The 22,776-nt window shown below is 37.5% G+C and overlaps 2 protein-coding genes across 2 annotated transcripts; one reads left to right on the forward strand and one right to left on the reverse strand.

Annotated features, from left to right (window-relative positions):
• Nucleotides 1-3,997: 3,997 nt before the first annotated feature.
• Nucleotides 3,998-5,495, reverse strand: LOC114098560 (olfactory receptor 52D1-like). Its single transcript, XM_027942804.1, has 2 exons — nucleotides 4,540-5,495; nucleotides 3,998-4,046 (listed from the first exon to the last, which is right to left on the reverse strand). Exons 1-2 carry the CDS (start codon nucleotides 5,493-5,495, stop codon nucleotides 3,998-4,000), a joined length of 1,005 nt encoding a protein of 334 aa, XP_027798605.1.
• Nucleotides 5,496-13,399: 7,904 nt separating this feature from the next.
• LOC114098561 (olfactory receptor 51I2-like) lies at nucleotides 13,400-14,347 on the forward strand. The gene has a single exon (XM_027942805.2). The coding sequence runs from the start codon at nucleotides 13,400-13,402 to the stop codon at nucleotides 14,345-14,347; it is 948 nt and encodes a 315-aa protein (XP_027798606.2).
• Nucleotides 14,348-22,776: the final 8,429 nt, after the last annotated feature.

Genomic DNA, 22,776 nt, shown 5'->3' on the forward strand with positions numbered 1-22,776 from the left:
CTATTTATCCTTTGTCTTTTTTAATAAGAGAAAAACGAACATGTTTATTAACATGTTTATTTCACATTTATATTGGAAGCATCCAGAGAGAGAGTGTAGTTCTCAAATTCTGCCTTATATAGCATCTTCAACAAAGATCTGTAAATTTTTTCAGAAGGAACATGACAGAGAAAAAAGACTTTGAGTCTTTACAAACAGCAGCTTGAGGCAAGGCAAAAAAACTGGCAGATAAATGTGAGTTAGGAAAGCTTGTTAACAAAGATTCCTGTTTTCAATCTGCATTGCATTTCCTGTGTGATTTCATGTTTTTCTTTTTTTCCTGGATTATAAATACTACAATATCTCTCTTTCTCCATTCTTTTTTTAAAATATGTTTTTTAAGTCGTTGTTGGATCTTTACTTTGTCTATATGCGGTGCTGAGTCGAACCCAGTGCCTCACATATGCTAGGCAAGCACTCTACCATCGATGCCACAACACCAGCCCCTCCTATCCTGCTTTTAAAAATTGATTCTTTTTGGTTATAAATAACCTTAGAATTCATTTTGACGTAATTATAAAAGCATGGAATATAATTTGTTCTAATTCAGTTCCCAGAACTTCTCTTTCCCTTCCTTACTCCTTCCCCCTATTCCCTTCCCTCTACTCTACTGATCTTTCTGCTCTTTACTTATAGTTTTTTCTTTTTAATTAGTGTCTTGTGGATGTACATGATGGTGAGATTCACTGTGGTATATTCATATTAGCCTGAAGACTGTACTTTCCCTTTCAGTGAGAAAGACATCAACATAGAACACCCACAAGTTCCTATCTCCACATCTACCCACTTATGTTCTTTTGTGTTAACGTATTGCCTGTTTTCTTGTTGCTGAGAATAGAATTACTAATAAATTCAGCTTTTGTACAAAAATACTAGATTCCTTTCTTTCTTACCTTATACAAGGACAGTATCCCTTTCCTTCCTTCTCCATCAGCTTTTCCTTTTCTAGTGGTTAATTCCCCAATATATGTTCCATCGTTTTCTAATCTTGAACATACTACCAATAATAAGAAAAAAAGTCCTGTGTTCACTTATCACTTTACTCTTCTATTTTTCTGCTCACCTCTACACTAAGAGAAACTACCAAAAAGTGTTGTCAATATCCACCAACACCACCTTCTCTCCTCCTTTTTTTTTTTTAGACCTACTATAATTATTTGCCCATATTATTCCAAAGTTTGTAACTGCTTTTTTCAGGGTAACCAAATTCATTGCTGAATCCAATGGTCATTCTTCAGTCACCGACCTACTAGCCTCAGTCCTGTTGACACAGTAGTAGGTCACACTCATTCTTTGAAACACTTTGCATTATATTTTTGGTCTTCAAACATTTTAAAATTAATTCTTCTCTCAAAGACCTTGCCTTATTGGTTTCCTTTACTAGTTTCTCCTCATCTTTCTGACATCCTAATTTTGAAGTTCTTGTCTATTTTTTTTTTTCATTTCCTAGAGACTGTATCAGGCAAGTATTCTTCTATATCTTCTATATAACCAGATATAGATGTATGTAGCAAGCTACACTTTGGAGTATCCTTGGCAAAAATTTTGTTCACAAGCAAATGTGTGTAAGAGTCTTTCAGGGAATCTACAGTAGTGCTGATGTCTATCCCCCCCAACCTCCTCTTAACCTCCTATCCGATTGGGTTTGCTCTAGGTGATGCCATCTTGATATTGATAACTTTTACATTGTCATTAGAATAGCATTCTATTCTTCTTGCTACCATCCTTGCCTCCCATCTTTTTCTCTATTCTTGACATAGCAGCCACATTTGTCCTTTCAAACACTAAGATAAATTATCTAAATTTATAAAGTTGAAGAAGCAGGTGTAGAAAAAGTTCATAGTTTCCTGAAGATCATAGAATTTGTGATTGATATAGGTATAGGAACCTCAGCTCTTGTATTCCAGAGTGTGTTCTTAGCCTTATGTTTTTCCATAATCAGATTCAATCACTTTGCCTGAAATCAGTGAACAGAAAGTATGTCATATCATGCCCTGGCACAGAGGAAGAGAAAAATTACGTTTCCAACTCCTTGGGAGTTTAGAATCTCATTTAGAGAGAAGAAGCTCAGAGAATCATCCAATTCACAGTAAAAGAAAAAAAAAATTCTATATGTTTGTAATAAAAAAACAAATAGAATTTCCCTTTGCTGCTGAAAATCATCATGTAAAAGCATGTAACAACAAAATAGAATAATGTTGATGTGGAATGGGAGGAAGTGAGGGCAGAATTGGGGGAGTTTCCTTAGGGATCAGAGGGAAGGATTTGTTTTTCTTTTAAAATTCTCTCTGTATAAGAAATTGTGTGCATATGGGGCAATGTGTAACTGTGTACTTCTATGCATGTTTTTTTTTTCCAAAAAGGGACAGATAGATTTGGGAGTAGTGGGGTGTGCTGAATTCTGGCTATGAGATGGGCTATAGAACTGGGAAGAACTTCATAGGAAAACATCAGTGCCTTACTGGGGCCAAATCTCTTAGAATTGAGTTCTAGGGTCTCCTTCAGTACAAACTGAAAGACTAAGAATTACAGCAAAAATAAATAAGCATATTCAATAAAGCAAGATTCCAAGGTTGGAATTATTATAAGGAGATTTCACTATATGCAAAACCATGCATACACATTTCATAGTGGTCCAAGAGAGGGGCTACATAAGGCCCTGTTAGGGCCAGTTCACACGCATCAGGCTGCGTCACTGGCACATGCTCTAGGACTGGTGACCCTTGTCTATCCTCAAAAGATGAATTGTTTTGGGGGGTGCTCACATAACAACATACCATGCTTCTGTAGGGAAGGATGTAGTAAATATGGGTTTTCATGGTCAGGGGAAGAGTTACCTTGGGAAACCTTGCCTCCCCTCATTAAACATCAGCTTCATGTTACTTCAGACTTCAATTACAAGTGACTGATACGGTTTCATCAAGTGCTTCCATAAACATCGATTCATAAAACTTTTAAGAGCTGCCCATATCTCTAAAATAGGCCTGGATTTTGAAGCCCCCTAGAATTCTAGTCTCACCAGGTTGCCTTCAGCTCTGTCAGTGTTCTCTCCGATGCCTTCTTCCTGAACCACACTCCTGTCCCTATTTCTCTTCCAATTTCATTCAGAACTCCACACATCTGATCTTTCTCCTCTGAGTTCCTCTATGGGAAGACATGACTGGCCCTGGCCCAGGACAGCTTCTTGTGCAAGGATTTGCCTGTATAGCTGAACTTGAAGTTTCCTGAGGCCAGAGCTGATGCTTCTCTTCTTGTCTCACCTGTGGACTTGGTGGTATTTTTTTCTCTACTTTCTTTCCTGGGTAAAACAAAAATCTTCTTTAACTCTATCATAATTATATGGATGTACTTCCATGTGAATTATTTCAGCATAATACAAATGAGTAAGAATCAAAGTATATGTACCAGACACCATACTAGACATGAATTTTCCATACTCTTCACAATTGCATAATGAAGATGCCATTTATTTATTAATTCAACAAACGAATATGACACACACCAGTGAGACCCATCTTTTGTGATCAGTTGGTTGAAGTATTGGTGGACTTGCTCATTTTAGAACTGAGATTACTAAAACACTAAGGACTATATAATAAAAAGAACTTGAATTCAGGGACAGCTCCCCTAAATTCTGAACAAAATGGAAAACTTCATGGTTAAAAGGAAAGGGACCTCAAAATTTGTGACTGGGAGGAGAAAATATGGTCTTATTAAGCACTCATCTTAAGTCTATTTAAATAGTACAAAAGTGTTATGTAGTATTGTTATTATAATAACCCTGTGAGGTGAGACAACATAAAAGTCTTGTATAAATTAAACAAATTGCCCAATAATTTTTAGAGATGACTTTTTCATTTTATTTATTGAACATTTACACATAAGGCACGGTCTTATCTACATTTATCATATGTTCCTCAACATAACGTGAATGGTTAGATATTAATATTATCCATATTTAACAGTTGACCAAACTGAGGCAATAGAAACATTTGGCATCATGCTCAAGGACACCAATTTAGTAAGAGGAAGAGGCCAAGATTCAAATCTCAGTGCTGTGAATTCACACTCGGTACCCTTAACTGCTATGCTAAGTTGTGGAATTCAGATTAAAATTAACTCCAAACACCACCCCCCCCCCTTTTTTTTTTTTTTTTTTTTTTTTAGCTTTTGAACTCCAAGCTTTTTACTCCTACCATGAAATCCAGTCTCTTAAGAGGAGAAACTGACTTGCTCCTTACTAGGTCACCACCACTTTTGAGACAATATTAAAAAGTATCATCTTTCTGTGCTTTTTTGAGTTCTTTAAGGAGCTGAGGAAACATAACATGTTCAATGTGATAACCAGTCTCCCATTTCATCAGATCAATCCACTTCCTTCTGGAATTTCCAACCACATAAACCCGGTCTTGTCATATCACAGATCTCCATTCATGTAAATGCATCTAGCAAGTAATCCTACCCATTTATTTTTCTTATCTCCAAGGTCTACTTAGAATTCATGTTGAGATCTTCCCCAAGAGAAACAGTCTTAGAAGTCGACTCCGAATCTCCTTGGTTCTAGCTCCATAGATAATGGGATTGAGTACAGGAGGCACCAGCACATAGAGATTCGCCAGAAAGATGTGCACATGCTTGGGAACTCGGTTGTGACCAAAGCGGTGGGTGAGGAAGGAGAAGAAGGCAGGGATGTAGAAAACGAGGATGACACCAAGGTGGGAGCCACAGGTACTCAGAGCCTTGCGTCTGGCATCTTGAGATGGCAAACAAAAGACAGCATGGAGGATAAAGCCATAGGAGATGGCAATGAGGATGGAATCCAGACCCACAGCCAGAAGGGCCACAGTCAGCCCATAGACAATATTGGCAGTGATGTTGGCACAGGCCAGCCGAGCAATGCCCATATGCTCACAGTATGTATGAGCCATGACATGGCGGCCACAGTAGGGCAGTCGCCTCAGCAGGTAAATGAAGGGGGAGACAAAAGCTATACTACGGAGTATACTAACAAGTGCAATACTGCCTATTACTGTATTGTTGAGGATAACTGTGTATCTCAATGGTTTGCAGATAGCCACATATCGATCAAAAGCCATGGCCAGGAGAACTGAGGACTCCAGAGCATAGATAGCATGGACACAAAACATCTGGGTCAGGCATCCAGCAAAGGAAATCTCACCTGCATGGAGCCACAAAATGACAAGTGTCTTGGGCACAGTGGTGGAGCTGAGAGCCAGGTCAGTGAGTGAGAGAAGACAAAGGAAAAGGTACATGGGTGCATGCAAGGCACTGTGTGTCATAATGACAAGGATGATGGCAGCATTGCCAAGCAGTGTTACCAGATATGCAGCACAGAATGGAATTGCAATCCAGATATGGGCAAACTCCAGCCCTGGGATCCCTGTCAGAACGAGAGTGTCTGGAAGACTGTTATCACTGATGTTGGAGGCTGACATCCTTCCTAGCAAATCAAGGGTTCCTTCCAAGGGTTGATGGTATGTCTGCCCTGGAACAACAGGCATGTTGTTGATTCACATGAAATTATGACCTTTCTGTGAAATAATAGTTATCAGACTGTGGAGAATGTTTTTTTACATGTTCAAGCATCTGAAAAGTATTTCTTTGAAGGACAACATGCCCTTAACTTTTTGACAATGATTTGACGATGCATTCACCCTTTTTCTCACTTTGTAACCTGTCTTCCCAGATATACGCCATATGCTTACTTTTATATTTCTCCTGAAGTGCCTTGTAAGAAGCTGGACAAACTGTGTGCAATGGTGCAGTGGTAATTTCAGAAACTCAAGAGGCTGAGGCAGGGGGATCCCAAGTTCAAGGCCAGTCTCAGCAACTTAGCAAGGCCATAAGCAATCTAATGAGACTCTGTCTCAAAATAAAAAATAAAAAGGGCTGAGAATATGGCTCAGTGGTTAAAAACCCTGATACCAAAAAAAGCAAATAAGAACTACAACAAAAAAAGACGCTAGACAACCTGGATATGATTTAATATCTATTCCTAATTTAATACCTATAATGATAAAAACATTCCTTTAGGTATAATAGAAGAAAGAGTGAGATAAAGTCATCTTTGCTTTCTGGGCAACAACATGCTCAACTGTATCAAAGTCAGCTCACCCTGCAAGCCTATCAGTGTAATGACAGAATATATGGCCAAATTAGAATGGTGTTAATAGAGACTGATAGAGGGAGAAAGCAGGATGTGCTGATCTTTTTTTTTATGGTAGCGTATTTTTTATATATCTTTATTTTTTACTTGTTCTATTTAGCTTCACATGATAGCAGAATGCATTTTAATTATACACAAATGGAGTGCAACGTTTCAATTCTCTGGTTGTACATGGTATAGAGACACATCGTTTGTGCAATCATACATGTACCTAGGGTCATGATATCCGTCTCATTCCACCATCTTTTCTACCCCACTAACCATAAAGATATAACAAAGAATTTTATTTTGACTGTAGAGAAATAGCTAGCATTATTTACATTCTCTCCTTAATATATATATATATATATATATATATATATATATATATATATATATATATATATATATTTTTTTTTTTTTTTTTTTTGTACTTAAAAGGGCCCTGAAGAGAATGCCAGTAAACCTGAGTTTCAGTCCAGATTCTGTAACAAGATTGATGTGTGACGTTGAAAAAAATCTCTCTGTTCTTGGGGAAAAATTCAATTTAGAATGGGCATGATTCTGTAGACATTTTCTTCTTTTCTATCAGCTCACTAAGTAGCACTGGAAAAATCCTAATACCTTTTTTTGTGTCTCAGTTTATTATGTCCAAACTAGGAATGACATCATCCAGCTTACCAGGTTCATAAGATTTTGTAGGTTAGCAAAGATTAATATCATGGTATTAAATATTTGAATTCTCTGAATAAAACCTCTGCTTCCCCTCCCCATTCCTCTGCCCCCTCCTTCTCCTTTTACAAGTCCTTTATCTCCTTATAATCTAAAGTGTTTAAATATTCATACCCCTTTCTAACAGGAAGATCAGGTCCAGAGAAGTGAACTGATCACAGGCATGTTACTTGCAGAACTGAAATTAGGTCTCTTATCTTAACTGAAATTAGGCGTTTCTTATTCCACAGTTCATTAATATGGCCAATAATTGAATTTCTACCTCTTCCAAAAAAAAAAAAAAAACTTTTCAATTAATATCGATTTCTAACACTCCAAAAACTTTTCTGTACTTCTTATCTGAACTTCAAAGAAGTGAAGACAACTAAGGAGCCCCTTCCTGTTTGCAGTGAGATTTCCAGTGATGATACCAGAAGATTTTGGACTTTTTGGGGAAAGAAACTTGAATGGCAGAGTCTGGAGACCTGAAATCACTAGATCTTCCCTTCTCCTCTCTTCCTGGCCTACTCTTGCTTCATAAGGATGTTTTCAAATGGTTGTTGCAATTTATCTGCTACTCTCTCTGCATCTATGGATGGGAGGACTAGGAAGTTTAGGGTAAGAGCAGGTTTTATTTTCCTTCCTTGGAGAAACAAGGGAAAAGGTACTGAGCTTTTTCACAATGGGCCTCCCTCCCAAACTTTTCTCAGCATCTTGTCTCCGTGATGGTTGAGTTTTTGAGGTCCTCTTTTCAGTCCTAGATTTCAGTACAGTAACTTAACTCTTGAATTACTTTATTATTATTATTATTTTTTACTGAACAGTTGCTGGTAAACCTGATTTTAAGCACTTACCTTAGTAATAGACGTGCACTTGCAGGTGTAGAAGGATGTGATAGGGGTTCTGAGTAAAGATCTGTGGTATCCGTGAGAAGCTGTGTGGCAGAGTATGGTTGTGTGATGGCTTGGGCAGGAGGTGTGTATCTGGATACAAAGTTGTGTTTAGGCAAGTGACAGCTATGTCTGCAGGTTTAGATGTGTGAGGTATGAGGGAGTGGAGGGTCTGAATGTGCAACAGGTGTTCTCAGTTTTCTGAGCTCATTAAATGTCTTCAGCTCATCTCTCTATTCCAGCCTCCTTTAGTTGAAGGTCTTGGTAAGTGAGATTATTTATTTCCCTCTGTGATAATCAGGTGTGAAAAATCAGGTAGCCTTCTCTAGGGATTTGATTTGTGGTATGTCTGTTGAGGAAGAGAAAGAAAATAAGTAGCTGATAAAAGAAGAAAGGAGCCAGGAAAACTTTTTGGTACATTTGTACCAAAAAAGTGGAAATTAAATATCTAATCTATGTGTTTTATTCTCCATTCTTATTTCTTCTTTCCTTGACTCCATTTTCTGTCTTTTTTATCTTTACCTTAATGAGCCTCATTGAATTCTCACTCAGGGTGAATCAACCAGAATTCTGTGCCTATAAGGGCATGGTGAAAGACTGATGTGAATGGTGCAGCAAATAATGGTGTTGGACATCTACACATAGTGTGGCACTATCAGACTGGTGGCATTTTGCACATTTGGACAAAATGCAAGTTCCAAGATAGAAATAATTACTTGCAATGATAGCAGGGTAGTAAATAAAGTATAGGAGTTTTCTGAGCATGACTCATTGCAATTGCCCATGTTGTGTGCCCACAAAGCCAGTCCTTGTAGGAAATAACATCAGTGCCTGGTCTGAATTCACTTCACTGTATCTAATGACAGTTAGCATCTAATGTCAGGAAGGTTTTTACATCTATCAGAGCCCTCTTTCAGGATTCATTCATTCTCCTTCATTTCAGAGCACTTTGCTCTTGCAACATTCATTTTCCTCTCAAATTAATCCAAACCAGTTTTCTTCAAGATTTTTATTCATTTCCTTAAATAAAAAATTGTGCTCCATTGTGTGCTATGAATTGAAATGCATTCTGCTGTTGTGTGTAATGAATTAGAACAAATAAATAGATGCGTACATGCCCCTTCAAAAACTTTTGAGTAGACGTCTAGAAGTTATCGTTAAAAGCGTAAATATTAGAAAAAATATGTAATTTTCAGTGGATTGTGAATTTTGACATTTAAAAATGAACCTCTAATATCACTATTTAAATGTACCAATGGACATCTAGAAGTATTGCATTTACCATTATTTATTTAAAATATATGAGAAAGTTTTTCTGAAATGTCAGAAATTTAATATTATTGCTTTGTCTTCTTGGAATTGGTTCATTATCCTACCTATTCATTTTTTGCTTTTATATCTCATGATGATAACTCCCATACTTAAAATATGTATATAAATTGGAGGGCTGGGGTTATGGCTCAGTGGTAGAGCACTTGCCTAGCATGTGTGAGGCACTGGGTTCAAGTCCCAGACCACATATAAATAAATGAATAAAATAATTTCCATCAACTTCTAAAAAAAATTTTAAAAGATATATATAAATTGGAATTTTTTTCCTAAAATAATAGGATTCAACGTAAAAATATTTTATTGCAATTATCATGGTGATACTTCAATAAAAGCAATATTAAAATCTTTAAATTTCATGCATTATTAAATATGTTTTTGGAAATATTTTTCTTAATGAAAATTATAGAACTTTCTTTTTTCTCCAAAGTTACTTTACATGTCTACAAGTCAAGACCAATGGAATGAGGAAAGTTTCACATTCAGTTATTCTCAATTTTATTTATAAAAATTAAGTTATAAGAAATTATCCACATAAATAACTTGGTTGGGAATGACTTTTTTTCTATATTGCAGGATTTATGCCCTAAATAAGAGTAGCTGCTATAATTAATCAGTAACTGTCCCAAGAAAGTAGTTTCTGGCTATTTGAAACTCGAGGAGGAGACTAACAGAGGTGATGCACAGATCTTTAAGGAGATAGTCCAGTCAGGTGATGCTGGTACATTGAGGGACATGTTGAGGTTGTTGAAAAACAAGGGATAAATAAAAATATAAGCAGAAGCCTCTGCTTCTATTAGAATTAACTGCTTTGCTTAGGAAAAAACAGATTATTGGGTGACACTGACAAAAAGAATATGAATAGGATCCCTTAAGCCTCTTCCAGTGTTCCAGTCTGCCTCTAATGCTTCCTGTTGGCAAAACCTGACAGGCAATTGGCAGGCAAAGAAAAAGTGTGATCCCACCTGAGCATGGGAAAGCAGAGCACAGACAGGGTGGTGGAGCCGAAAGACGAGCTTAACGTGCAGCACAGTCAACTTGCAGTACCTAGGTACACATGTGTGCATTATACTTGTATAGTATTTTGAGATTAAATAAATATTAAGCATGTAAATATCAGAAATATTCCCGTTCATTTGTCAGACTTTACAATAATTTTTATTTATTATGTAACATAAGAGAAAACTATATATTACTAAGAAATAGGAAACATTTTACAAGATTAAATCATATTGAATACAACTTCAAAATATATGAAATTACTTGATAAAAATAATTTTAATAGAATAATGACTATCTTTTCTGGTGTACATCTTCTCTAAAAGTATACAAACCACAAATGCATATGACATTAATTTTTTGTCCTTAAGCATCATACAGTGAGTTTGAAACATTTACATTTTACTTGCAGTTACTAAATATAGTACTTCAATTGTTTGAACGTATTTAGCTTTTTAATAATAACATAGCTTCCTGATAATTTTTTAATCACAACTTTCAAAAAAGTTCTTTAGGTGAAAATGTGAAAAAATCATTGTTTGACTCTTTATACTTTTTTCATGAAGTGTCCCTTTAATAGCTCTGACTTATTCAACTTTAAACCAGAGCTGAGAGAGCCAAACATCTACCATTGCCCTATATTGTAAATATACTTTATGATATATATATATATATATATATATATATATATATATATATATATATATATAAATTCAGCTCTTCTAAATCCCTCCAGAATCTTCTGGTTTAAGGGCATCATTTACCAGTTTCATTTGGCAGAGGATCCTAATGACATGTTGCTTACATGATGACAGGAACCATGAGACATGGTGTGGCGGCAGATACGCCCTGCTTGGCTGGGAAGACTGGCAGTGTTGCCTTGGTCTTTGCACAGAGTTCTGAACCACCTTAGGGAACAGGTAGCAGGAGGTGAACACTGGGATCCTGCTGCGAGAAGCCTATTCCCAGCAGACTTTGTCTAGGGGATATTAGGTCTTGCTATAGCCCTTCCACTGCTCAGAGGTTGACATTCAGCTCCTGTGAACTGTGGTATGAGTGTGGGGTCTTCCACAACCTTGGGGACAGCACAGCCCACTTCTCCAGGAGCACCTGAGACAGGCTGGGGTGTGGCCTTGTAGCTGTTCTATTTATCTACCTCACTAAAACTCCTTCAATCTTGCTTCCCTTTTCTCACCTGCCCCTTCTCACCTCCATTTTATTTCCTATATCTTTTTCATCCTTTTCTCTCTGCCTATTTTCCATCTCTCTTTTCCCTGTTCTCCTATCTCTGTCTCTTTACTCTTTTGTCATTTTCCTACTCACTCTTTCCCCGCTTTTTGCTTAATGTGAACATAGGGAAAAATATAAGGAAACAGAAAGGACCCTGTCAGCAGAGGCCACTCAGTTGCACTCCATCATTTCCAGGTACATCAGGAAGGAGATACTAAATCCATTCTTATTCTGCTGCAGAAGGTTTTTAGTTTAAGACAATTTTAGACTTCCTTATGGTGAAAAGTGTTTTACTTGGTAGAATGAGACTTATGTGGGTTTTTCAAGAAGATGGGTGGCCTTGAGACCATCTTCTCTAAAATCTTCAATGCCTATTACTTTGCATTACATGGTAATGATGGGGGATCATTGCATGGGACAGGTTTCTCAGAGATTATCTGGTTCCTCTTTCTTGCCTCTTTATATCCAATGCTACTGCTTAGGATTAGGTCCTTGGGACTCTTTCTCAGATATTTATACCCCTAGTAGATAATTCCACTATGAGGACTAATGTGATTAAACAGAGAAAAATATATTTCTCTCCTGAGGGTCATATAAAATAATAAATATTCCAGTGTTATAATAAATTACTCAATGATAGGTAATTACACTCAAGTATTCAGAATATAATTCATGAGAGGCAGAAGGGAATCTAATACCTAAGATATGAAATTGGCAGGTGAAGCTACATTTTTACAGGGTATTGCAAAGGTTTTGTGGTATGCCACAGAAATAGCATGAAGTATCCTTAAATGTAGTTCCTTCCCCAAATGCTATTCCTGAAATTCCATGGTGCACAAGAGAGTGAGGGAAGGATGTAGAATGCCTTATATTGTGTCTTTATCATCTTCTCATAACCTTGCTTGGGCTGATGTAAGGTAAGAATTCCTGGGTGAGAATCTTTCTAAGAGAAGCAACAATAACCTGCTATGGGCATGAAAGAATGCCATTTTTATAAGTTCATAGGAAAATTAAGGTGATGGGTGGAATATTTTTAATGTTATAATTTTTCTTTCTTAAGTCTTCGTACAGTAGTTAGCTGTACCACTAACTACTATGTGAAGATAAATGGTTTGAAATATTTTTATGTAACACATACAGTTATTTTGTTAAAGAAAACACAAAGTATAATAAATTTCCCATTGTTTTAAATAGCAACAATAAACTAAAAGCAATATATATATATATATATATATATATATATATATATATATATGTAATGCTTACTAATTGGTTTGATATGTTCAATTTCTCTCTTGATAAGTCCAATTTCTCTCTTTCACTCTCTCTCCTCTAACATATGTATATCTGTATGTCTATACAACAACTCTATTTTTGCCCTATTTTATAAGTAAAGGCAATAGTTTAAGAAAACTTCCTAACGTAACATTGGTATTATGTAGCTACACTGGGACTCAAACCCTCAACTGAAACACTACAATGCCTCTTAGGAGCTATTTATTTTCCAGGCATCCTACAAAGACACGGTGGGTCTTGGAATATATAAGGACCTTGGGATTGAAGTGGTATTACAGCATTCAGATATTTGCTGTGTAACTTTGACACCAGAAAACTTGGGGTGATTCCTTTCTCTTTTTTGCACATTTGTTCACCAATCTTGCAGAATGGCTGTAAATATTAACATTTCTAGTACATTAGATATGATCATAGCTCTGAAATTAGAATTGTCTGAAAGCTTGCCAACAGAATGTTCCTAAGGCAGACATCTAATTGTCTACTAGTGAAAACAAATGAGATGGGTAACTGCCCTGAAATCTACTCTTCTGTAAGTGGTTTAAAAAAGAAGCCTTTATTTCAACAGCTATTACTTTATAATCAACTGCCTATTCCACCAGTGAATTTCGTGAATGGAATCACAATTTATACACTCTGGCGTTGTTTTTTTTTCCTCTCTAGGAACAGTAACAATCTTAAACGTACGGTGTAGATTCTCTGAAAGATCCACCTGACTGATAACTAATGTCCTCATTCTCTCATGGGCAACTTCAGGATCAATTCCTCTGATGCTCCCAGCTTTATTCTGACGGGTTTTCCAGGGATGGAGGCCATGGAGCCCTGGCTATCCCTTCCTCTCCTTTTATTCTATGCCATCTCTATCGTGGGCAACAGCCTGATCCTCCTCATTGTAAAGGAGGAAGAGAGCTTGCACCAGCCCATGTACTACTTCTTGTCCCTGCTCTCAGTCAATGACTTGGGCGTGTCCTTGTCCACATTGCCAACTGTGCTGGCTGCCCTCTGCTTCCGTGCCCGAGTGATCACCTTTAATGCTTGCTTGGCTCAAACGTTTTTCATCCACCTCTTTTCTTGGACAGAGTCTGGCATCCTTCTGGCTATGAGTGTCGATCGATATGTGGCCATCTGCAACCCGCTGCGCTATGCTGCAGTGCTCACCAATACCCGCATCCTGGCCATGGGCCTGGGGACTGTCCTCCGCAGCTTTGCCCTCATCCTGGTTTTCCCCCTGCTGCTGCACAGACTGCCCTTCTGCCATGCCCAGAATGTTCTCTCCCATGCTTACTGCCTTCATGTGGATATGATTAAATTGGCATGTACTGATATCTCCCTCAATAGCCATTATGGGCTGTCTATTGTGCTGCTCACCTTTGGCCTGGACTCTGCACTCATCCTCATCTTCTATGTACTCATTCTACGATCAGTGCTAGCCATTGCCTCTCGGGAGGAGCGCCTTAAGACCCTCAATACGTGTGTGTCTCACATCTTGGCTGTGCTCGTCTTCTATGTGCCCATGGTCAGTGTGTCCATTGTGCATCGCTTTGGGGCTGGCTTACCCCATGCTGTCCATATTCTAATGTCCATCCTCTACCTCTTTGTGCCTCCCATGCTGAATCCTGTCATCTACTCCATTAAGACAAAGGAAATACGCCGCAGACTGTTGAAGATGCTTTTCAGGTTCAAGCGCTGACTCCTTGGCAGATCTACAAGCATAGGGTGATCTTGTGATGGGAGAATCGCCAGGCAGATTCACAGTAGGTATAGAACAATCAGGAAATGTGGGCGATGCCCTTCAAGTTCTAGGATTAATTCTTTTTTAAATAAACATCAGGCTGGTGCCTGCCAGGGCTGTCTTTGGCTTTAACCACAAATTGCTGTATCAATATTCTCCTGAGGCAGAAAAATGGTCTTTTGTGAAAAATAATCACAAGAATGCTGAGCATCCTCACAGGGATTTTTAGAGGAGTTGGGAACAAAATTAAAGATTTTAGTTACATTCTGGTTATGGGCCTGCACAACTCTTAAGGAGACAGGCACAAATAGGAGTGATTAAGTGCTAGGAATATAACATTTCCAATGTGTAAGTTTAGTGTGGGTGGTTGATTTTTGATCCTGTCCTTAACCAGGGTCTTTGTCAACACGGTATTTGAAAAAATGTGGCTTTAACAACTTTGGTATTGAAGTAGTCAGAATTTGGCTTTAGGATTCCCAGGATTTCTTTTCACCCGGGCAGTCAGGAAGAATGCAGGCACTTGGCTTTATTTCCAGGAAGTCAACAGCCCTTTGCTTCTCTATCTCCTGAGACATTTCCCTCTCTCTTTCATATCTGTCTGCTTTCCCTTGATAGAATCTGAGCTTCCAAGGGTAGCAGTCTTTTCTTATTGTACTCTGTCCCTCCACAGGAAATCTCCCAAGGGCTCTCCATTTAGATATCTGATGGTGCTTGTGTAATAATGCAAGAATAAGTGAACAAGTAGCTGAATAAGTGATAATGAATAAATGAGAAGACAATGAACAAATTAATAGATATGCATATAAACTCTCTTTTCAAATTAGAGAAGAAAGTTTATATACTGCTACTCTTGGAAGCTCAGATTCTATCAAGGGAAAGCAGACAGATATGAAAGAGAGAGGGAAACATCTCAGGAGATAGAGAAGCAAAGGGCTGTTTCATTTCTGAATGTTTCCTCTTTCTCTAGACTGCACAATCCCCCCTACAGAGACAGTACAAATGAGAAGTAAGATCCTCTATAAGTTAATGAACCTCTATATGTCTTAATTTTTTACTTATAAAATGATATAACAATCTCTGATTTTCTACTTCATAGGCTTGTTTTGAAGTTAACTAAAGTAAATTGCTCTAAAATTTATATAATATATAAGTATTCAGCTTATTTCCTCATATTATTATCATTATTGCTATTGTTACTATTATTAATAGTAGTAGTAGTATCTTTTTTGTGGTACTGAAGATTGAACCCACGGCTGCTTTTCCACTAAGCTATATCCCCAGCCCTTTTTATCTTTTAATTTTGAATGGGTCTTGCTAAGTTTCCCAAGCTGAATAAACTTGTAAATTCTCCTGCCTCAGACTTCAGAGTTGCTAGAATTACAGATGTGCACCCCTGTGTCTGGTCCATTTTCTCATATTATTTTTATTCAGCAAGGACAAATGGACCATTCTGTCCAGCTTCAAAATATCACATTCACAAACCATTGTCTAGTATTTTAAGAATTTTCTGTAATTTAACCTTAAGTAGTACTGTTTATCACCTGTTTTATGTTCCCACTGTACTCAGAATATAATTTAGTCATATTGGTTTGGTTAATTTATCTTCTCTATTAGACTATAAGCAACTCATGTCCAGGGAGCATGATCTTATTTAACTCTTGAGCCTCTAATACAAGGCCTGAAACACTACAGACTCACAAAAATATAACTAAGAAATGAATTTAAAATGATTATATTTATACAACAGTAATACACCAATAGAATGCAGGGAAATGATTGTATTTGCACATATTTTCATACCAGTATGTTCTTTATAATTTAATGATTATAATGACCTATACTGTTTTACTCTAAAATAGATTTTAATTTTACTGAAGTACAGTTTTATGTGAAATTTTGTTATTGATCAGTCTAAATATCATATGCATTATAAATGAATAGAAACAAAATAGTAGCCAGGCCTAGTAGTGCATGCCTGTAATCCAAGCGCCTCAGGATGCTGAGACAGGAGAATCATGAGTTCAAAGCCAGCCTTAGCAACAGCAAGGCACTAAGCAACTCAGTGAGACCCTGTCTCTAAATAAAATACAAAATAGGGCTGAGGATGTAGCTTGGTGGTTGAGTGCCCCTGAGTTTAACCCCTGGTACCTGCCCCCCGCCCCCGCCAAATTGTAATTTTAAGCAGGCTAAACACACTTTGGATGTTTATATTCCTTATACCTTATGTATATCTGGTCTAACCTATGGCATTTTACTAGAGTGATGTCATTGTTTATGACTTTTAATAGGTGTTTAAATAAATATTTTTGATGGATGCTGTTTAATGATGTTGAATCTGTCACAACTATGACATAATAAAATTATTTCTATAATATGTGAAAAATGTGATTTCACTATCAGTACCTTGACTTTTACCTTTAAATTCAAAGAACTCCAAAGCAGAAGCAGTGGTTTAGCCCTTTTATGTTCCAGTGGAAGGGACATCTAATTTAATGTTTTCCACAACACATTCCATAAGTAATGACAGTCAGAATCCATCTCTTGGTTTTGGAATCTTCCTGGTCTGAAAGGGGCTCAACAGATATTTGCTGTTGGCAGTTGTCATCTTCTCAGTTGATTAATTAGAGTGCTCATGGCTCTGTCCAGACTTGTCATTTTCCCATCTGGAAATTAATTCCCTAGTTTGTCAATGAGAGCTATGAGTATAGTGACATTCTCATCATCACATGGCCCTTGTCGTCAAGGTCATCAGATACTTCTGGTCCTACACCTTGGCTTTTTTAACCTCTTCCTTTGACTCAGTCTCCCCTGCTCAGAGAGTTTGATTGGTTTCCTAGTGCATGCTTCTAGAATTGCAATGTTAATTATGCCTGGTGTCTTTAAGAAAGACTAGGAACACCAAGTCTTGGGTGAGGAAAGCTCCATAATCAGTTCCTTGATTAAGATATGACTATATTTCCTGAGAAGATGAAAAGGATCAGAACTGTCACTTTGTGTCATTTATAACTAAACATCCCCATGTACAATAAGGTCACTTAGTGGCGCCCAACATAAATGGCATAGAAGTTATTTTTTTTTGGTACTGGAGATTGAACCCAGGAGCACTTTACCCCTGAGCTTTATCTCTAGCAATTTCCATTTCTTATTTTGAGACAGGTCTTGCTAATTTGTTGAGCTGGCCTCATATTTGAGATCAAACTGCTTAGGATGCTGGGAAAAAAAGGCTGTTATGTTTATTCAGCCTCCCAAATCACTGGGATTATAGGCTGCACTTGTGCCTGGCAGCATGGAGGTTCTTTACAAAGAGTTGAGGTAAGGAGAGAAAAACTGGGTTCCATGGGAATGAAAAATATGGTGTCCAATGAAAATAGCTTGGAGGACATTACATTAAATAAAATAAAGGAGTGACAGAAAGAGAAATAGCCCATGATCTCATTCTTGTGTGGAATCCCTGGCTGAAGAGAGCATTCATCACCTGATGATGGGTGATGGATGGGGAGAAGCTGGTGCCTGGGTACATTGTTAAAATGAGACAGAAGGAAAACGTTCTGGTTTCTTATGGCATAATAAGGTGATTATAATTAAAAAGAATGCATTGTATATTTCAAAATAACTAGAAGAGAGAATTTTGAATGCTCTTACCACAAAGAAATGATAAATGTTTAAAGTAATATGTATGCTAATAACATTTATTTGATCATTATACGATATATATATATATATATATATATACACTAACATGTAACATAGTACCCCATAAATAGATATAATTGCTATGTGTCAATCAAAAATAAAAATAAAATAAAAATTACCTTTTAAAGTAGAACACGAATTGGAAGAAACTTCAGCAAACAAATGTGTATGACAAAGAGAAGAAAGCCATTCGATCAAGGAATCAGAATTGCTTTTAAAATTTTGTGATGCTGGGGATCTAACCCAGGGCCGTGTGCATGCTAGGCAAGTACTCTACCACAGAGCTAAGAATGTGCTCTTCTGTACTAAAATCCCAATTCCTGGATTTTACCACACCCTTCACACCCAGAAATCAGGATTTTCATGCAGCAGAGCAGTAAGGCAAATCCACTGGTGTCAGCTGCGTAACAGACCTGATAACTCATACTGAGAGAAACAAGAAAAAACAGCTCTATATGGAAGTTCTCAAGAAAAGAGCTTTTGGTAGGAGAGTAGTGAATTAAAAGGGTGGACAGATTTGAGGAGATGATAAAATCAATGGTTTCATTAAGTAGTCCAAATGGTAATGGACACTAGATATTGTTTAAGAAGCTTCTATATTTACATTTCATATTTTCTTCCCTCTCAAATCACCCACACCACTTGTTCTGATCACTTACTCCTATCATATAACCTTTCCTTTTATTTATGAAGAATGTCAGTGTGATTAGAAAGGAACTCTGAAATTCCTATTGCTCAGTCTGAGTGTGTGTCCTCTCTTCTATTCAAAGCAATGTTGAAATGTCCCTATTCTTCAGAACACTTGACCCCACCATTGTCACCATTCATAGACTTCATAAGTGAATTTCTAATATCTAATTTCTTCTTTGAAGCCTTGTATGTTTTACCACCCATTCTTTGGAAACAATAGTTCAAGTAATGCAGTGATTCAAGAGACACAGAAAATTTTAAGGCAGAACAAAGAAGAACTTTCAGTATTCTAAGGCAGTCATAGAAGGTTTACAGATCATTCCCCTTTCAAGGTTGATCCTTGCATTTGTGTTTTCCAGTCTGTGAGGAATAATCCTTTTTTGTTCTCTGCCTTCCTCTCCCTCCTGCCTAAGGCTTGATGTGTTTGCTTTCTATTGCTGTCATAAGAAACAATCACACATTTAATAGCTTACAACAACAAAAATCTCATAGTTTCTGTAATTCAGAAATCTGGGGAAGAATCTGCTTTGAAGCTCACTTGGGCTGTTGGTTTAAGTCAGTGCTCTCTAGGGCTGAGGTTTCCATTCCCTTGGGAAGGATTCAGCTGTGGCTTGCCCACATTAACTCTTACACTTTCCAGTTGAGTCCTTCAAGTAATGATGGAAGAGTGCCTCTTATGCTTTGAATTTCTGAATTATCTGCCTCATTGTTGTGACTCTAGCCTTGAAAATTCTGTGCTGTTAAGGGCTTGTTATGATTTAATTAGATCCACCTGAATCATCCAAAAGGAAAAAGAACAATCCCCATCTTATGATGCATAATCTTAACAGAGTCCTCAAAGTTCCTGAAACATAGTATATTCGTAAGTTCAGAACATGGAAATGTTTGGGGAGGCATTCTGTGTGCCATATTCACCTCAATAACGTTCACTTATTCTTTAAGAGATGACAGCACTGCTAAGTGACCTGGAAACCTCCTATGACTGCCTTAGAATATTGCATGTTTTCCTTTGTTCTGCTGTAACATTTTCTCTGTGTCTCTTCATCAATGCATTGATTGAACTATTGTTTCCTTAAAAGTTCCTCAAACTAAACTATGAATTGATATACTTATTCATCTACATATACCCATGACTAATATCATGTTCATATTTATTTTTACTTGTGTTTTATACATCTTATTCCATAGATGTCGCACCTAAGGACAGTGACAGTTGAAAAGTTGTTTCTTTTTAATTTTTTTTTTTTTGGTGGGAAAAGTTATAGAGAAAGATATCGGACAAGGAACAGTGGACACTGAATTCTGCCAAATCCCTGTGTACTGTGCAGCTTTCAGGTGGGTTCCTCACCTGGGTGCATGAGGTTGGTGTGACTATGGGAACATCTAAGAGTTAACTAAGGAGTCACTGAATCCTGTGTTGTTCTAGTTTATCTCTGAAAGGGATTCTTGAAAAGTGCCTGCATTTTCTTCTTGTTAGTCTCAGAGGAACACTGGGTACGTAAGAGGGTCTTTCTAAAGCAACTTTCTTACTGGTTTGCTTCAAGTGTAAGCCTGCACTCTTCCTTCTAGCTGTATCTGTTGGTGTTTTCCTAGAATTCAGTTGTTCATGCTACTCCAAGCATTTATTCTTATCATTCTGAACACAGAGGTCAGTGTCCATCTCATGCACTTTACTCTCAGGAGTTAATTTCTGGAACTGAAACACAATCACCAATCTCCACTGACACTTATGGCAGCCAGTGGGCTTCCTGCTTCCCACACAGTCACTCCCTTAATCATCCCAATCATTCTGGACATGAGATTATTAACTATGGGTGAAAAATGAAACTATGGCTTCGAGGTTTTTGTTAAGACCAGTGATGGAATCTGAACTCAAACTCAGGTCTACCTTCTCAAGGCAAGTGGTTGAATCTTGATTCCACATCAGTTTTTGAACTTTATTAAGTAGCCCCTTTCACCCTTGCTGTCTCTCTACTAAGTATTTAATAAGCATTTGTGAAGAAATCAACCAGTGCTATATTCTCAATACCTCTTTAATAAAGGAACACATTTGATCTATAATCACATTCTGTGTTGGTCAGGCATGGCACACCAGTGTTTTTATCATGCTGGGGGTCAATTTTACATGTTCTAGTAAATTCAGATGCTGAAATTTATTTGTATGGCTTGAGTTTTCTTTATAGTGTTCTTTTTATCCAGACTTCCAGAGGGTTTGATCATAGGTGTAGAGTGGGCAGGACATAAACTAAATTAGATGAGAAAGATATGACTATTATTTGGCCACTAATGAGGTATATAATTGAGATATCTAGTCAGATACTTCCAATTATTCCTAAAATGAGGGTTTAGTTACAAAGTTCAGATCATTCCTGCTCATGGGACATGAAGTGCCAGTCAGGGAGGTGTGGAGCACTGCTGATGTTCTATATTCCCTGAAGTCCATGAGCACCTGAGCTGATAACTTCAGCTGCACAAGGGACTTCCTGGAAGCAGCCATATATTTCTCAGGCCAGTGAGTTGCCAGATGTAATTGTGGGCTATTAGCAGGGCATGCAGGAGCCCCAGTACTGCTCTTCCTGTCAAAGCAAGATCTCTCTCAAGTAAGTAAGTTGAAGTTTCAGAAGCTCCAAATTCAGATCAAAAGCCACCTATGCTTATTTTAGAAATCCCAAGTGGTAAGATATAGCGAATTCCCTGCACAGAATTCTCTCAGATAGGTATATTGAAGTGTTAGAAACTCCAAATTCAGGTCTTGAGAAATTCTGTTCTTAGATATCTTGAGGGCTGCAATATAGCAATCTGAAGAAAACTCTATCCCTACTTCAACTTACTTATTTGTGTAGATGCTCTCTCTCTCTCTCTCTCTCTCTCTCTCTCTCTCTCTCTCTCTCTCTCTCCCCCCTCTCTCTCTCTCTCACACACATCACCTTCCCCCATCTATATTTTCTATCCATTGCTCTTGGTCTCTGAAATCACCAGGTTTTCTACCTTCTATGTTACTCTCTCAAAAGGAATAGCCCCTCAGGTTGAACTTTGGGAGGAGATGCCCTGATGAGAATTCTATGTTTTTTTCAGGATTCTGGCTGATTAGAAGCTATGTGGAAATATTCTACTAATGCTAAAAGATTCCAAAATAGGTGAGTTTTCTTTTTAATTACATAGAGAAGTAAACAAAAATGCATAGGGAAAAGCTTACAGATAAGTAAGAGGAAGGGGGCCTAAGAATGCAGCATGAAGAAAAAAATTACATCCTGAGAACAATGGAAAGAGGAGCCTTGAATGTAGGTGCAGCAAAAAATACAGATGGAAGGCTGGAGGTGAGGATGTAGAGTAGGAGTCAAAGTTCAGAGTTGCACCATCTTCAGTCCTAAGCCTTTGATAACCATCCACTTTGGATTTTCATTAACCCCGATGAAGCCCTTGCACTAAGAACAGCATTAGTAGGGACTGAAACCACAAATAAGAGTCAGAGCTGGGTTTTTGGAAATGGTGGTACGGAGCTTTTATTCACAAGATTCACAAGGCTATAATGCAGGGTAGACAGAGAAGTGTACACAATAAGATCTGTGTTCTTGACTTCTGTGGGGTGGGGAGCTTCCCCTTTACAGGTTTTGATCAACCAAGTATTAATAAAGAAGGGCATCCTGGACCTCAGCCATAGAAGATGTTTTGAACAGGTATTTTTCTGCAATCAGGGAAACTCTAGGACCAACCTGTTTTAAGGTTTAAAATGACAGCATGTAGACATATTCTCAAGAAAAAGGAAAAGAATTTTGAGAAAAAGGAGAGAAATATTGATTTAGTGCTGACCATTAAAAGACTCATTAATTCTAGGTTAATGAGTTTGAATTTGGTCATTTGACAATGAAGGGACCATTTAAGGTTTTAATAAGAAAATTGCATTTTCGCATCTTTTAAAAAAATATCAGTTCCACTTTGGTTAGAGATGATTTAGAGATAGGCTAGGGATAGATTAGAATGCAGTTATTACAGCATAATAATGT

The sequence above is a fragment of the Marmota flaviventris genome, chromosome 9 (genome assembly GCF_047511675.1).
Source record: "Marmota flaviventris isolate mMarFla1 chromosome 9, mMarFla1.hap1, whole genome shotgun sequence".
NCBI classification, from domain to species: domain Eukaryota; kingdom Metazoa; phylum Chordata; class Mammalia; order Rodentia; family Sciuridae; genus Marmota; species Marmota flaviventris.